General features: G+C 42.5%; 1 protein-coding gene across 1 annotated transcript in view; it reads left to right on the top strand.

Annotated features, from left to right (window-relative positions):
• Window positions 1–18,214, top strand: part of GRK4 (G protein-coupled receptor kinase 4) — a 468,205-nt gene that overhangs the window by 252,877 nt on the left and 197,114 nt on the right. The window contains exon 5 of the mRNA XM_085642501.1: window positions 15,505–15,605. Coding sequence (XP_085498627.1) covers window positions 15,505–15,605 — 101 coding nt within the window. The remainder of the gene's footprint in view (window positions 1–15,504; window positions 15,606–18,214) is intronic.

The following is an 18,214-nucleotide window of genomic DNA, read 5'->3' as shown; positions in this document are numbered from 1 at the left end:
ATTATAGACTTATTTACGGCTGAAATCTGGTTTAAGGAGAAATAGGTGAGTCGCAAAATGTATGTAACAGAAAAGAGCTCAGCGTTGCCGGGTTGGAGACGGCAGAAGGTGTCAGCAATATAAATTTGATACGAGAATAGTTGAGTAAGTTATGAAGACGGAGAGGTCTAAGGTTGCCAACTGTGAGGGCATGCACAGGAGTTTTCAAAAAGTATGTTTTTTGTTTTTTTGGCAGTTTTCCATTTAGCTCGAATGTGGAGTGAGAACCTCTTTTCAAAAGGATGGAAAGTTTGGAGAAGGGAGTCATTGAAGTGATAGGTCATCATATTGCCCTATCAGCATCAACCGTGATTATCTGTAAGGTGGGGGCTCAGTCCATGTGTGTGGATTTGAGTGATTTAAATAGGTGGATATACGAATTGCTATGTGACTAGTGTATTGTTGGCTGTGTGAGGGAACACTACTTATTTTAGTAGGATTGGCTTATCATGGTTTCAACACATACGTTTACACCGCAAATCAAAGGCGCCAATGCTGTTTGCGATCTCAGTAGGGGTGTTCTAGTTCCGCATGATATCTTTCGTAGTGCCATTGACCTATGCAGCATTGATACAAAATCTTGCAAACTGTTGTAATGTGTGTCATTTTCACACATAAGGCTTAAAATTAGTACACTTCCACAAAGATGATGTTGAGGTGACTAAAGAAAGCAAGATTTATTGAGAAGAGAGAACATTATAGAATCAAACTACCTGAATCACATATGTAAGTGACACCTTATCCAAATTTGGGATACAACATTAGGTGAACTGTAGTGAATTTAGTATCCAAAGCTCCAGAGGCAATGAATACAACAGAGAGCTTTTCCTAGGACTTGTTTAATACTATTTTAAGAACGTAGGAGTTCTTCCATAAATGAAGAACTTGTGAGAGAGGTAATGAAGAAGGGGGCCATTTTGGATTAGTACAGGGATGTGGACAGAGTTTAGTCCTATCAAAAATGTACTCTGCACCAGTGCTGGGTAAGTTCAATCTGAAGGTATGGAAGTATTAACTGGTGCTCCTGTAGGCAGTTTGGGAGCTACATTGACACAGACAAAGAAAGGTCATTTGGTGATCACATCACTTGGAGGAGCTGAAGTTAATACGGTGATGGCTTGACATGTTGCTGGGATAGCTGTTGTATCAGCTTCTGTCTGATGCAGTGCTATGCATTTGAAAGAATTTTCAAAAGTTATTGGTATGTGTTTTTATGGGGCCACTCCTCTGATTGTGAGATGTAGTTTTGAGGGTCCGATAATTACATTGTTTTGTTGAGTACATATTGGGTGTACACAGTGTGACAGCAAATTGCTGACCATGACTCATTCAGAGTGTTAGTAAATAGATAAATGGAAGATACGTCATTGGTAGACAATAGAGTTATACTTCTGGAGTTTCAGGTATGTGCTAATGACAGTTGTGCAAGAATTGATGTGTTTGCTAACACATGGGAGTCCCAGAAAACAGGGTCTTAAGGATGTTTAGAAAGAGTTTTGGAATGTGGGGCATGAAATATCTGTGGTTAAATGGAAGTCAATGAGAAGTTCTAAGTTGGTTGATTCATAAGGTACCTTTTAGGATATGGTGCGCCTCCTGATGGTCAAGCATGGACAGAATGATGGAAAGCTCACTTTGGAAGTGTGTGTAATGGCCCTGGTGTGACACGGTGAGAACTGTAATGTGTCCGTAAATTGCCTTTACTACTAAGGGGAGGTTACCATGGGGCGTTATTGATCTTTTGAAAATCTTGGGAGTTAGGAATACGTTTTTATTAGTAATTGTGAATCAACATTTTCATTGGGTGGTAGTAAAACTAGACAGTGAGATAAGCACATTGTCAGCAGTTTATTCACTTTTTGAAGAGTGCATGTGAAAATGATCAGTCTTTTGAAGGTGTCTTGAATACTCGGTAGGCGAAAAGCCATCGTTTTACATTTAAACACTTTTAGCACCTCTTTTTAGGTCTCGGGACCATCCGGTCTGCCGAAGGCAGAACCGGAAGTCCGGAGATTTAATGTTTTGGAGAAGAGGGGCTTGAACCCGCCCCTCTTCTCTCCTCTTCTCCATTGGCTGGCCTCTTGAATGCTGGCCAGCCATTGGAGAAGAGGTCCGTCACTCCGAACAGGCCCCGTCCTTTTCGGATTCGGGGGCGTGTTTTTTGCAACTTTTCTAATTATCTCCTCCAGCCAATGGCAAGAGGAGAGAACAGAAAAACACGCCCCCGAATCCGAAAATGACGTGCTTGAGGCTTTGCCTTGAATTCCCACGCAGATTATATCACTTCTCTGCTGCTTCAGATGTCGCTTTAAGTTTAGGCTTTTTGTTCCTCAATGTGTACATTACACCGCGTTAAATCAAACAAGTAAATCAGCAAATAAAAATAATCCCATCCATCACATAGAATGGATTTTTAATCAGGACCAAAGGTGGTGGAGAATCCCAAAAGGTTAATTATGGAAAACGAGACCCGCTTTATTGAAAACATTGATGATTTAGACAACATTTTGAAAGGGGAAAGATTTCAACTCCGTTAGGATTACTCTGTGAATTGGATATTTGTCGCAAAAACATACAATAATTTGTAGATTACGAGTTCTAATCCCGCCACAGCCACATAATAGTTTCAAATTCGATAAATTGAGTATCATTAAATCGTATTGTTAAAAGCAGACCAATTAGGAATTGTGATTAGGCGCCATTACATTTTAAAATAAATATTTTTCTAAATTAGAGTCTGTCGCTGACCGAATAGGTGCGTGGTTGAGGTCGGTTGGGTTCCGCACCCGCGGCTGATGTACGTTCGGAGACATTTGAAAATCCCCCCGAGTAGCGCCTTGGTTCGGAGGGAGGAAGGGGCATGATACAGCAGGAGGAGGAGGGAGAGGAAAGGGGCGTTAGGGGCGGCATGTCAGGGATGGGCCGGCCGGGAGCCGACAGCGAAGACGGTACCCTTCTACCCTCTAGCTCTCCCGCAGTCACCGCAGCAGAGCCCACTGCCCCACCCGGAGGTCCGGAGCAGCTCCATGGCTTCCGCAGACATCGCCCGGCAGTTGGTGAGTTAAACTGAACCGGGTGGGGGTCAGAGGAGAGGGTGGCTCCGACTACAGAGATTGGTCGCTGGGCACTTTTTTGTTCGGTTACTTGTGGACACTTTCTTTCGAGTTTTCGATACTCAGAAGACTTGGGCCCTTCCTCGAAGCTGGGAATGTTCGGTTTCCCGTGGGAGTCCGGAGCTGGGGTGCGGTGCCGCCTCCTCTGTCAGCCACAGACCGGGCTGCATGCTCGTGCGTGACCCGTCCTCAGCTCTGTGGTCATCATTACTTTCATTCAGGGGAAAAGTAAAACTACTTAAGAAGGTGCGGTTCTTCTGAAAGACTTTACTAGCTTGTAAAGGTTTACTCCTACAATATATTGAGTGTGAAAAAACCACAAACGTTGAAGAGTATTCTGCCTCACACTTTTTTTTCAGGCATTGAAATAATCATAACAGTGATTCTAACTGATAGGAAAGAATTAAAGACATATACGCTGATAAAAACCATAGAGGACAAGCATTTACAATGCAACGGTCTCGGCATTGTTAAAGTTAGAGTTATTGGCATTGCTCATGACAATGCCGTTTCTTTAACCCGTTCCGTGCTCATGACGGAACCACGCCGTCATGAGCCACGGGCGCCGTGTGCTCATGACGGAGTGGTTCCGTCATGCTGCGGCCGTTGGCGGCCGCTCCGCCCACGCGGCGCTAATTCCCCGCCTGTGCGGGTGATTAGCGCTGTGGGTGGAGTCATGGCGGAACCACTCCGTCATGAGCACAGCTGAACCGTGACTCATGACGGAGTGCATCCATCATGAGCACAGCGCCACCGCACTGCCCCCAAACCCCCACTAGCGCTGCGGCGGAATTCCTGCCGCAGGCAAGGGGTTAAATGTTTTAAAAACAAAAACATAAACAAAAATAATGTCATGAGCAATGCCAATAGATCTAACTTTACCAATGCCGAGACCATTGCATTGTAAATGCTTGTTAAATACTTCATTGTTGAAATTGCTGGGTCAGCGCTCTAGTGGGTGGACCCCTGCTCTGTTCTGGGCTACATAAGCGCCAGATGACGCGACCGCGCAGCGGTAACTGAAGGTGTCTTGAATACTCTCTAGGCGACAAGCCATCATTTTAGATTTAGAAGCTTTTAATACCCCTTTTTAAATACTTCATTGTTGAAATTGCTGATGTTGGGTGAGCTGTGTTAAAGCTCGGGGGGGGAGTTGTGTTTTTATTGCCTACTGCACTCGCACTTTTTCGAGCAGCCATTTTCTGGGTCAGCGCTCTAGTGGCTGGACCCCTGCTCTGTTCTGGGCCACATAAGCGCCAGATGACGCGACGGCGCAGCGGTAACTGAAGGTGTCTTGAATACTCACTAGGCGACCAGCCATCATTTTAGATTTAGAAGCTTTTAATACCTCTTTTTAAATTCTTCATTGTTGAAATTGCTGATGTTGGGTGAGCTGTGTTAAAGCTCAGGGGGGAAGTTGTGTCTTTATTGCCTACTGCACTCGCACTTTTTCGAGCGGCCATTTTCTGGGTCAGCGCTCTAGTGGCTGGACCCCTGCTCTTTTCTGGGCTACATAAGCGCCAGATGACGCGACTGCGCAGTGGGCGCGCCAAAAGCAAGCCCGTCTGCGCCCGACCGGGGCCAGGGGCCAGAACTCCTGCTTCTCCTCCCCCATATAACTACTGCTACAAAGGTGAGCAGCTTAGACAGTTAAATAGAGCTTTAGGGGTCAAATGTGCCCATTCCATCTCTCTCAGCAAGCCTGTCCCTGGCTGCTCACACTTTCCATTTATGCTCCTGCCATCCCTTCCTACACCCCCAGCCTTCCGGGAAACTATATAAAATGCTTCTGCTAAATTGCAGATCGCTGCCTAAGCATTCAGCGGAGATCTCCATTCTTCTAAAAGACTCAGGTCCAGAAGATTTGTTTCTCACATAGACTTGGCTTAACTCAGGCTCAGAGCCTGATATTGTCCAATCCCTCCCTCCTGGCTATCTAATTAGAGGTTGGACAGAATGGCAGGCAAAGGTGGCTGTATCGCCATTATCTATAAAAACCACCTTAGCCGTTGCATACTCGGCAGCCCGTTAGCAGACTGTGAGATTTTCACTTCTCAATTGGATTCACTCCTACGCTCTCTCTTTCAGGTATCCTTATGTATCCCCTGCCCGGGCCTATTGGCCAATTGTGCAAATCATTATTGGAGACAGCCGCAAATTTTGCTTGCACGGCTGCTGATCTCACTCTCTTAGGGGAGTTTAACCTGCATTTTGACGATCCTACATCATTGGCTGCAACAGAAATGTCTCATGATCTTGCGGCCTATCAGCTTACACAGAAGGTTCTGCTCGCAACCCACGCTAAAGCACACCTCCTTGACCCCATATTTTCTAACTTGGAGGAAATAATTGGAAAAGAACCCATTCCTTTACCCTGGTCTGATCATTTTTTGATTCCTCTACAAGTATTGCCCCACCAACTCGGCCAACACGAGCCTTGTCCCATCTCTGGCCTAAAATTCCCTTAGATAAGTGGGTCCTGGAACTGGAAAGGTCTAAGCCAACCCCTGACATCAATCCAGTTGTCGCTAATGAAAGATTCAACAACTGGATTGAGAGCACGCTTGACCAGGTCCTTCCGAAGAAACTGATCCAGACGAAAGGACGGCTTGGTATTCCCTCAACCTTCGGGAACTAAAACAGATGTGTAAAAAAATCAAGAGTCTGGAGAAAATATTTTTCCCCCAGCAAGAAATTGGATTATAGGGAGGCCGTTAGAACATATAAGGCAGAAATCAAAAGGGCCCAGGCAATTTATTACGAGGAAAGGATTTCCCTGGCTGCCAATTCCCCACGGGAAACCTTTCACATTGCGAAAAAATTCCTTAAAGCCCCCCTTCCTCCAAACGTACCTGATGTATCAGCGCTGCAATGAACATGCAGACTACTTCTATAATAAAATTCAAAACATCTATTCATCTTTCCCCTCGGTCGACAGATACATTAATCTCCACCATGAGGACACTGGCCCGCTTGACAGGGAATACTTCTTGGAGGCCTTTCTCCGGATGAACCGGGAATCGTTCCAGGCCATTTCGGCACTTGCTAAGAGTGGGTCGCCAAAAATCCCAGCTCCATCCAATATTCTGAAGCAGGCAGCCGATTCTGTTGCCCCAATCATTGTTGATCTGATCAATGCCTCGCACTTGATGGGCATTGTTCCTCTCCTGTGGAAAAGAGCAATGGTGAAATCTCTTTTGAAAAAACCTAACTTAGACCCGGATTCTCTCGGCAACTATCGTCCCATCTCTCTCCTCCCTGGGATCAGCAAGATAGCGGAGAAATATGTCAACCTCACACTCTCTACGTTCCTGGAATCCCATAACCTTTACTATTCCTCTGAAACTGGCTTTCACCCACGCCAAGGCACTGAAACTGCTCTGTTAGCGGTTGTCGAAGAATTCAGAAAGATTCTTGATGCAGGAGGCTCTTCAGCTGTGATTCTTTTGGACTTCAGCGCGGCCTTTGATACGGTCAACCACCAAATTCTGGTCCACTGCCTTAGAGGTTTGGGGGTGACTGGTACAGCCTTAACAGGGCTGCAATCTTTCCTGGAAGAAAGATCCTTCCAGGTGTTTGAGGATATGTCCATCACAAAATCCCTGCCCCTACATTGTGGAGTTCCCCAGGGATCGTCACTAAGCCCCACTCTTTTTAATGTTTATATGGCTCCGCTTGCGGATATTGTGCTTCCTTTTGGGGTTCACATAGTGACATACGCTGATGACACCCAACTAGTCGTAGCACTAAATCACTCCGACCAGGTTTCTACTGGCCTCCGTCCCTGCCTTGAGGAAGTTGCCAAGTGGGTGAATCAGTCGCATTTAAAATTGAATGGTGACAAGACTGAGCTTATGGTTCTTGGCAATCCTCTCTGCTTTAAAGCAGACACAATGTGGCCAGCTTGTATGGACCCTGCTCATAAGACTGAGATAAACAGTTTGGGTATCTGCCTGGATCAGGACCTCAGCTTTAAAGCTCAGGCCAGGAAGGTTGTAGCCTCCTGTTACGGCATCCTCAGGATGCTTCGCAAAGTGCTCCCCCTTCTTCCTTTCCAGGCCAAAAAGCTGATGATCCAGGCACTCATTTCATCTCGGATAGTTTACGGCAACGCCTTATATCTAGGTACGCCGAGCTCGGCACTCGCGAAACTCCGGATAGTGCAGAACTGCGCAGCAAGGATGCTCATGGGGATCTCGAATCAGCACTCTGCGAGGCCCGCACTGAAGTCCCTCCACCGGATCCCTATTCAGGAGAGAGTCAACTTCAAGGCTCTGTGCATTACCCACAAGTCACTTGGCGGGAATGGTCCACCAATCAATCACTCTATGGTTCAGCCCTACCGGGCGAACAGGCGGCGACATTCAGATGGCAGTTGTTCCCAGGATCAAGAAGGCCAGAAGTGGCGGCCGGCTCTTTTCTTATAATGCCGCCAGATTATGGAACTCCCTCCCTCTGTACTTACGAAAGGAACCCAACCATCTGGCCTTCCGTAAACAGTTAAAGTCGTGGGTCTTTCCCTAAGTGTTCTCTTCTGCCTCAGTGATCCGCTGCAGCGCTGGGATGCCTCGGGGAGCTACGCGCTTTAGAAGTGCTGTTTCATTCATTCATTTTGATCATGAGTAATGGCGAGTGTCTTGCTCAAATAAATGAGGCTTTTCTAGAAAAGGTGTGCCATTGAACATCAACAACAGGATTAGGTTGTCCCCAGAGCTACGGATTAGCAGAGAGAGTCAATAGAATGATCAGTGAATGTTTGCATCTTATTGTTAGAAGTAAAAGGATGTGAAATAATCTGGACGTATCGATGTCATTTGAGATGTCATCAGTGATATCATCAGTGACGTCATTTAACATTTCATGAATAATTTCATATGTGAGGTCATAACCAGTGCATGACAGGGACACATGTTCTGGTTAGTTTACCTAACTATAACTGGCAAATTTCAGAGGTTTTTGCTTTAAACCTTTTAACCATAAATGTGATTTAACTATTGTTTTTCAGTGAATTTTGGTGATGTTTGATCATCTGGTTCATGCAACTTTTCCATGCATTAATCTCCTATTTAAAGCCAACCCCCACTGTACCCAGTCTTATTCCATGTACAGCAGAGATTGGCTTCTGTAGTAGCCTGCAGTAGGGGTTTGGCCAGTCCCTCACTCATCTCTGTGCGGTGTCCAGACCTACATTTTATTTTACATTTTGTTATTTGGGGTCCTCAGAGGATCTCAAGTAAGCAAAATATGGTGATTACCAAGTGTTGTGTACATCCAATAAAACTGTGCCAATATTATAAGCAAATAAATTATTTTGGACCCCTCACATTTGACTTTGCCCCCCTCCCCGCCCTTTGTCCAATCTGTCCACCTGCATTAGATTCAACATGCTAATTGCCTTCAAGGTGCCATGCATATTCATTTAATACCTCTAAAGTGATTATCTAACAAATTCGTTTTTGCTCTCCTTTTAATCCCATCCACATGGTTCTGAATAAAACTTGCCAAATCTATGACTAAATATGCTAAACGTCTACCAGATTTCAAATGGATTCGCCAGATGAAGCCAGTTATTAGTGAATTAAAACCTAAATAAATATGCCCCCACAGTGAATCTGAACTAATTTAAGAATACCAAGCGTAACCTAAACATTATAAGCATCTTGCAGAGTTAATGCATATTCTTTAAACAGCGCTAAATGTATAGGCAAATCTAAAATGCACCTTCCCAACTGCCAAGATATCGCTAAAATGTAACCCTTTTCTTCCCAAAGACTTGACCACTCTTAGGAAGCTAATATCTAAAAAATGTCTGAACATATTTACAGCAAAGCAAGCCAAGGCACTTCCTTGAGTAAAATTCTATTACATGCCACGTTTGGTGTAATTTCGTTCAGATGTTTTTTTCTGTATTGGAGGGCAAATAACCTTATAGAACCGTATAGGAGTTAAAATAGGAAACTATGCCACTTTAACCGTTAGTTTTTTTTCCAGATAAGTTCTCTTTTTTAATGTAAAATGAGATATTACAATCATATCTCATTATAATGCCACTTTATTCTGTTTTTTTCAGTGAATTTCTACGTTTTTTTTAATTTTAACGTTAAGTAACATTGTGTTACCATACCTAACTAGGCCTACCCTGTGCTGTGCACAGGCCAGGCCTCCGCCCAACCCCCGGTGAGCAGTCCACCCCATGCTACAGACGGCATGTGGCTAGGCCAGGCCCTGCAACCAATCCCTCGTGGGCATCCACCCACCCTGCCGCGAGTGGCCTTCGCTGCACAGTGTAGCGTGAAAGCTGCTGTAGCAGTGCAGGCTTCATCAGACTACCAAAATGCACACAAACAAGGCAGCAAAAACATCAGGGTTTACGGAAAACTCGAAATTCAGTGGCTACTGATGCATCCTTTGAAATAACTCCTGAGTTTCTACTTACACTCAAGCCGTAATGCCTTCCCTCCATCCCCCCTCTTGCAGGCACTCGACCCCACCTTAGGCCTGGTTTTTGGGGTTGGCGGTCTTTAGGATCATGTTGGAGGAGAGGTCCATGAAACCTATGTCAAGTAAGACTTAAGCTGGGGAATTGCTTTCCTGCATCTTCCACTTTGCTGATCACAAATGGTAGGAATGTTGTCAGCATTATATGAACCATGCATCTGTTTATCCTTAATTTAGCAGTCTTTTTTTTTTTTTCAGTAGAGTTCAAGTAGTCTCTATCAACTAGTGATCATGAACAGTCCATGGTGCTGAATGTCTCTGCTTTGAATCGCATTATCTTTTTTTTGTGTGTGTTCAAGTCGTTTTTCTTAGTTAGAAAAAAAGAGGCATACATTGAGAAATATATGCGTCACAGATAAAATCCATGAAATAGAAAATGCACATGAGAATACAGGTGATTACACAGAACAAATTGGTACGGCAGAGTCAAAGAAGAGGAACAGATGAGGAATTACACAGCAGAGTGTATATGAATAAGTAACTTTTTGACTTTAATTTTTGCTGAAGTTTCATTGATATAATTATGGATATTATTAAACTGCTGTGCAGTTACTAAAACTCGAAACCTGGCTGGACGGTCGCAGCTGTAGTGCAGTCCTAATTTATTTATTCATTTATAGAGCGCCTGGTTACACCACCGGTGTGTCCCCGCGCTGAAAACATACTCTGGGGGGAGATAGCTGTCATCCAACTAAAACGCTATGCTGTGTAGAGCTCCCTAACCTGAATGTCTATCCGGTTTGCCTGAACAGCCATGTTTTTAGCTGTCCACGAAAACTGCTTTCTGTTGTACTGTAACCCAGCTCCACCACACACTTGTGTCTACAACAGATTAGCTCAGCTACCCGCAGAGTCAAGCAAACTTCGACGCTAACAGCCCATTATCTAGTATAAAAAAACATTTAGCATACACAGTCTTGACAAGACTCTTGGAGCACATTTCGCATGTTCACAAATGTATGTGGCATTTATATAGCACAAACATTAATGTAAGGTAACAGACCGCTGTAAAAGGTAGGAGGCAAAGATACAGCCAGCAAGCACTTAAAAGGGTTGCTGGGCTCTGAGGGGAGGAAATCTGCAATGGGTTGTGATGTAGTGTACTTTAAAGAGGTGTGTCTTCTCATTCCTAAAGTGTAGTAGGTCCCAGTCGATCCTGAGTGATACGTGGATGTTATTCCAGACCCAGTCTGATAGTGTCCTGGCTGAGGGTGGGGTGAGAGCAACTGAAGATGGGGAGTTTGTCACCCACATAAGTGGGAGTGCTGATTCTGATGTGTTTTGTAGATGATGTAGCTGGTTTTAAGAGGGTGCTGGCAGGCAAGGGAAACCTCTGGAGATTCATGAAGTTGTCCTTCAGGAGGTATGTTGCGTGACGCATGCCCTTATGAGGGGAGGAGGGCAGTATGCAGGCTGGAAGGCAGTGAAGCAGAGCCTTGCCACTATCAGATGTGGGAGGAAAAGAACTTGAACAGCAGTTCTGAGGTGACGTTCTGTTGAGAACGGATTTGTTTTACTTTTGTAGGAAAATCTTGTACCAATCCTTGTTGATTTTCTTGGTGACGTGTTCATTGAGGGTGAGGTTGGTACCCAAAGTGAGCCCAAGTGACTCGGCTCTGAGTAAGAGTTGTGGTTCGACTCAGTGCAGTTCCTGTTGTTGAGATAGATTTACACTAGTTGTTGCTTGCTGATCTTGACCAGTAGCAGGAATTCTTGCTGGGTGCTGGACATCCAGGTCTGGATGAGAAGAGGTAGTGTTTGAGACACAGGATGTTCAGAATGGAGGAGTAGCGTTGTGTGTCTTCGGTGTATTGGCAAATATATGCTTTTATTGGTGAGTTGAGTTCCAAAGGGCTTCACGTAGACGTAGAGGATGACAGGGACAACATGCAGCCCTTAGGAATCCAGGAGTGGATAGAGAGCTTCTGGGACCCAATAAATAAATACATAATGAAAAATTATAAAAATGTTATATGGAGTATATTTTTTTTATTCGCTCTCTGCTTCTGGATCAAGGGCATAGGTTTCGCTAATGCATAGCGTCTACTTTATTTGTTTTTATCATGTGCCTGGCTGCAATTTTAATTCTAGTCTGCCTTCCTTCCTTTTGGAATTAATTTCGAAGCTCCTCGACTCATATCTTTCTCTTAAAGATTCATTAAGTCAGACGTATATTGTTCTCAGTAGCCTTGGTTCCAAGAAAATATAAAACCAAATGCATAGCATCAGTGCGTTGAGTCAGAGCAGGCAGAGGAGATGCTTGTCTTTCCTGGCATCCCTTGACCACAACATTTAAATTCCTGACTTCCGATGATCTCTGCCATTAATGTCGACCAATCAATACCCAAAGTAAATTAAAAGACACACTCGGGCCTGGATTGTCAGCCGGGGAAGGGTGCTAATGGTCTGAGAGGAGATGCTACCGAGCTCTGTGCCACTGCGCCAGGCAGTGATTAAATACAACAGCACTTCAAGCCTGCAGAAGGATCCCAAGGCAGGGCCTGTGGGAGCCCTTTGTGTCTGGACACAGTATGAGGAATTGGATACATGCTCGTAATTTATCAATCATAATCCCAGAAATCATTAGTGGGGAGAGGAAAGAGTTTAACCATTTGATGGTGTTTCCATCTGCATGTGCCTCTCTGAATAGGCTGTGCATTAAGATGGAGTGGTACATGGTGCCTGTGACATGCTTAACAAAGCTCACTGTGGCTGCAATGTGCTCTTTGAGTGGTGGTAGAGAAGTCCTGTGTCTCTCTTTTTTGTGTGGTGGGCTTGGGGTAATTTATTGTATTAGACTGTATACATATTTTTTATTGGACAGAGTTGTGAATTCCAGATTGCTTCCAGTTGTATTTGTTTTTGATCTGAACTAGCTTGAGGGCCCGATATCCATCCATCGCTTAATGGTTGGGATAGCACTAGAAGTGAAAGTGGCTAATGAATAATTGGAAGACGGGTTTACATTGCTCTATGGAAACACCGCTAAGCTTTCACGAATAAGACTTTTTCACATCATTTTCATTGTATTTTTAAGAACAGTCCTTTGCATAACAGCATTATACCACACACTCCTGCAGAGAATTAAACTAGCGGACAATTATGCATCAAAATAGATCATAACGTGTGTGCATGTGTATAAATCTCTATCTATATGTACAATGGTAGATATATACATATTCATTCACTGTAAAAACCAAAGGTTAAAGGGACGTTATAGTTAGGTGAAAATGGCAGTTAAAACATACAAAACCACTGAAATTCCCCAGTTATAGTTATCTCAAGTAACTATAACCCTAAAGTAACGATAACTTGCGTCCCCATGGACAACACTGGGCATGGCGCCCAGTGTTGTCAAAAATTATGTCGTTTCAAATGTTGCTGTCATGTTATCAATGATGTCATACAGCATGTCAAGAGTGATGTAATATGGGAGGTAATTAGCAGTGCGTGGCGAAGGCACCTGATAAAGTTACTTTAGGGCACGAGGTATAGTTACTTGAGATAGCTATGACTGGTGAATTTGACTGGTTTCTAAATACCCACCTAATATTGTGAAAGCTTTTAACAAAAAAAACTAATATAATAAAGCCTATTTTTTATTCATCCGTATCCATCTAATGGCTGAATTGCACAATGTTAAAACTAGAAAACATGGGAACAGTTCTGGCTTCCTAACCTGACCAGATTGTGGTATCCTAGGCAAATATTTTATTTCAGTGAGCCTTCCTTTATTCCAATATCACATGAGAGCACCTTCAAATATGTGAGTCCAGGATGTGCACTGTACAAAGTTCACCAATGGCATTGTCGTCAGGAGACGGGTTGGGGGAAGGGTTGTATGTTTCCAAGTTCATGTTTAAAAATACGGTAGAGGGATTGAATTTGATAAGATTGTAGCCAATTGTGTAAATATTTGACTTGGAACTAATGTAAAAATGGGTGATACACTATATTTGCTCTTTGTATGTACTGATTTTGTTTACATGTTAATAAAAAGATTAATACAAAAAATTAAAAAATACGGTAGGTGCTGTGTCCTAGTGGCTACAGCTGCTGTCCATGCAACATGGAGACGCAGTTTCGAATCCCGGCAAATCTCCCTGTGAGGAAAAATGTAACATAGTCTGTGTCTTATGTCCTTGGGCAAGGTTCGTTCTATCTGAATCTGCAAAAAATAAAATGTACATTTTGTCTGTCACCAATGCTTTTATCTCATCATCCAAGAATTAAGGACAAAGAATTAACATATGATGTCAGAAATTGTCTAAAGTGAATATGAAGATGTCCTGACGCACTCTATCCTGGGTCATGTGCCCTGGAATGCTATTCGTACATCTCTTCATCTGGGCAGAGCACATGAAACTCACTCAGTCCAGGCATTCACTCACTTGCCCATCCACTCATCCCCACAGATACAAACACACAAAGTTGCACCTTAAATACAATGCACTTTTATTAGTAAAAAGCCACAATAAGTGGAGTAGCCAATGCATCATTGTACTTCCGGTTCAGTTCTTTCATGTCATTCAGTTCGATATACACTTTCCTGTGCTCAGCAATTCCCAACTTCTACATTGATCAAGCGAGACTCGCAAACTTATGCCCAATCAGAAGCTCAGATAGGACGGTAGGCTGTCCCTTTTTTTCCTTTATCATGACTTCTGATGGAGCATAAGGGTGCATGACTGACAGACCCCAGATCACCATTATCTGACATGCTGCGCTGCCTGAAGCTTGTGCAGCATGCCAGATATGTGTTGCGTCTGTGTGTGGATGGGCTTCCTCCTGCGATTGAGATGTGATTGTGAGGGTCGGTGACCTAGAGCCCTCAATAGCTGGTATGTACCCCTACTAACATATTTTAGCGCAGTGAAAAGACTGAATAGGTACTAATCCTCTGAATTCTGTCTTGTAGGAGGTTAAAACCTTTTCCTTGCCTTCCCCCTCGAGCTGCTAGTTGCAGGACCAATGGACAGTGTAGGAGTCATTCTTCACCTTCCTGGGGCTCAAGTGCAATTGCGGACTCTATTCGGTCTCACCGCTGCCACTCAAACAATGGGGAGTGGTAATGGGGTGTTATAGCTGGTGTGATAAGGAACTCCCTAAATCAGTAAATGTTCAAATGTGAATGACCTCGGCAAGACAGCAGAAAAAACAAAATCACGTCACCACTAGATTTTGAGGAACATGTTCACTCTTCTTTTGAAAATGGCTTCCCTTGTCTGTTTTTAAGAGCCTTGGTTGTTTAATTGGATGGAGGATGCATTTATGAATCCTGACGATGCACTCCTTGTAAAGTATAATTCTGTTCGAATCATTGTAGGGCCTTGGAAATGATTTGTAGTGTTACTGAGTTCTAGCAAGGCCAGATCATGCCAATCATCCTATACTTTTTTAATGGTAATCTATGCAATTATTTTCTGTTGTTATTAGATGACCATTTTCTTTTTTTGTTGCTGGAAACACATTACCTGCCATTTGTTATTCTTTTTGCCAAGTCTGACTGGTTGTTTGCTTCTGCCTGGTATTGTTGACTGGCCTTTCAATCACAGCTTACTGTGCTGTACAGTGGCAAGCATGCATAACCAAGGGGTTTAGAAAGTGTAAAGATTGGAACCCGTGCCTGTACATTCTCGTCACCTTTGTGTGTTGCAATCCCTAGGATGGTGCTAGTTGTTTTTCAAGCCCACATCAAGGCGTGCTCTGCCATGATTCAGCCAGATGAAACATGCCGCTGGCCCTGCTCTGCTTTTCACTATATATTTCTTAACACGTGGATATTGTTTATTTTGTCTCAAATAGCGACTTTCTGGTTTGTTGCTCAAAATATTAATTTGTCTTTCTTTTTAAGTGTGCAGCCCATTTACCGGAATTACCTCAGGATACAGTGAAAGAATGTCAAGAGAAACTGGAGCAGACCCCTTGCAAGGAACTTTTTAAAGAGTGCACGAGGTATGTGAGAAATATGTACTACAAAATAAAGGAAGATGCACGAATCGGCACACGTACTGCACATTGCTGTGTGAACTCACGGTATGGTGCTGTTACAGCACAGGCCATACATTGAGAGTTACATTGGAAGTCACTACATGCCAGATAAAGTTTTGAACCTTTACTTCGAAGGTTTTAGGTTCACAGGTAAGTTCCTTTTTTAAATGATTGAAATCGCCTAGTCTTAACATTATATGCATATGTATGCAAAAAAAACGATATATATTTGTAAATATATATATATGTTTTCACATCAAATGTCTTCACCTTCCCGACTCATCATACGGCGGAATACAAGCACCTCAAATGCCGTTCTTGATAAATATTGTTTTGCCCTTTATTGTATTATCTTAATTTTATATATTACAACTAATAGAATTCCGCAAGATTCTGCATGTCCCAGGCCGACGCGTTTCGGCTTCTGCCTCCATTTACTCCGCGGCAGACATAGACAGTCTTATTTAACTTGTCCTTTAACTTGTCCTTTCACTGTGTTCATGCCCAGTCAAATACTAGAGCGTGGACTCCTGTCTCAGGCTGGTTGCTTTTCTCCACCATAATTCACATGTTCTATTACATCATAGAATGAAAAAAACAAATTTCCTAATTTTTCAATTCATTATTATGTTACATTCTTATATTTAATATATACAATTTTTTTGTTTAATTTACAATTCCCTGATCCCCCTTACTCCACTCACAGTAACCTGTGCAATACATACCTTGTGCTGTAAATCATTGTTTTCCTTTCTTTATTTCATTTTATTTTCCCTTACTCTTTGAATTTGTTGTACATATTCCACTAAAGTGACGTGTGTTACAGTACTATATTTTAGACTGAGGTACTCAGTGTTCTATGTACTATCAATTGATCTCCTATTACCATGTTTACCACTATTGCACTATCCCTTAGAGGTGTCTTATGCTATTTATTGTACTTGTTCTATTAAAGTGGCTAATGATATTCTGTATTAGGAGTGAAATAAACTGATTAATATCCTTTACTGCACTATATGACACGTTATGTGTTCATCTCCTGGATTTCATATATTCAATTATTGCACTCATTCCTCTGAAATAACTTATTCCACATAAGTGACGTGTGCTAAAAGTGTCTAATGTTATTGCACTTAATACTCCCATTAAAGTGACATGTGCATTACTTAGTATTCACTTCTTCTTAAGTGGTAAGTACTGTCAATTGATCTCCTGCTACCCCTTGTACCATTATTGCACGATTCCTTAAAAGTGTCTTACGCTGTTACACTTATTCAATTAAAGTGGCTTTTGCTATTCTATGTTAAAGGATGTCCTTAGGTGCTTGATGTCCTTCGTTGCACTTATTTTTCTATGTGACATGTATTACAGGTTCTTCTCTTGACTTCTGTATACTCTATTTATGCACCTCTCCCTGTCAGATAATTGGAACTAAAATGGACCTATTTCCAATATCTGTCATTGCATTGAGCCCCAATGTTCTTTTCATTCAATTCTCTACTAGATATCTCATTCACCTATCCAGTCATATATTTGTTAAAGTTCCTATATTCAGGTGCACCTATTTCTCCTTATAAAGTGCCATTATTTGCAACAATTAGAAAATCCTCACAACCATTTGATATTATATGTTCAAGGGATCCCGTAACTAATGTGCATTATGACAATCTATGGGTCCCATATTTAGCAAGAGGAGGGATTTTCTCTTTTGTATTTCTTTTGAGGACTGTACTCAACAGTTAAAGATGCACATGTAGTTCAGCATCTGTGTTATGTCCTGCTGGAATTTCTGTACCCATCATGATTAATAATTTCGATTCTTCTCTTCTTAATTCCCTCTCCTTGTTCCCTCGTCTAAAGTGTTTTGGTATTTGCTTGATTCCAAAATAACCAAAACCTTTCAGGGAGCAATCATGCACATTCTCAAAATGGTTGGCCATTGGATAACTCATGTCTCCATTTCTAATGACCCACGTGTTGTAATATTCGTAGTTTCAATTTATTAATTGTGGTACCCACTTTATATTTATTGCAGCTGCATCTAAGTGCAAATACTACAAATTCAGTCTCACAAGTAATTCCTTTCTCCATCTAATGTTGCAAAGGTTTTCCAATTGATCCCAAACTGGCAAGTTCTACAAGAACTACATTTTGCGAAGCCTTATATGTTGCCTGCTAATCAATTCTTTTCTCTAGTTGTTTCCAAATGACTCCTTATCAAGACATCTCCCAATGATTTGTTTTAAAAAAAAGTTATTCTGGGGCTTTGATCCACCACATTTTTTATAACATTCTCTTTTCGCAATATGATCAAATTTTTCTTCAGTATTCTCTAATCGTGGGATGTGCTGAGTTATATTCCAAGAAAAGTATTTTAGTTTAATCTTTCTTTTTTTTTTTTTCGGTTGGATAGAATACCTGTACTAGTGTCTTTTTTCTAACTATTTCACTGGCATCTTGCAACAGACTTATCGGTTAACCTTGTGGGATGACACTTTCTGTCATCCCTCTCATTTCTTTTGCAAATTGTTCTTCTGTTGAGCAGATTCTTTTCGCTCGTTGCATTTGGCTGT

This window comes from Triturus cristatus, chromosome 2_2 (genome assembly GCF_964204655.1).
Source record: "Triturus cristatus chromosome 2_2, aTriCri1.1, whole genome shotgun sequence".
NCBI classification, from domain to species: Eukaryota; Metazoa; Chordata; class Amphibia; order Caudata; family Salamandridae; genus Triturus; species Triturus cristatus.
Note: the sequence above shows the minus strand (reverse complement) of the source record. Positions and strands in the feature narration are given on the sequence as shown.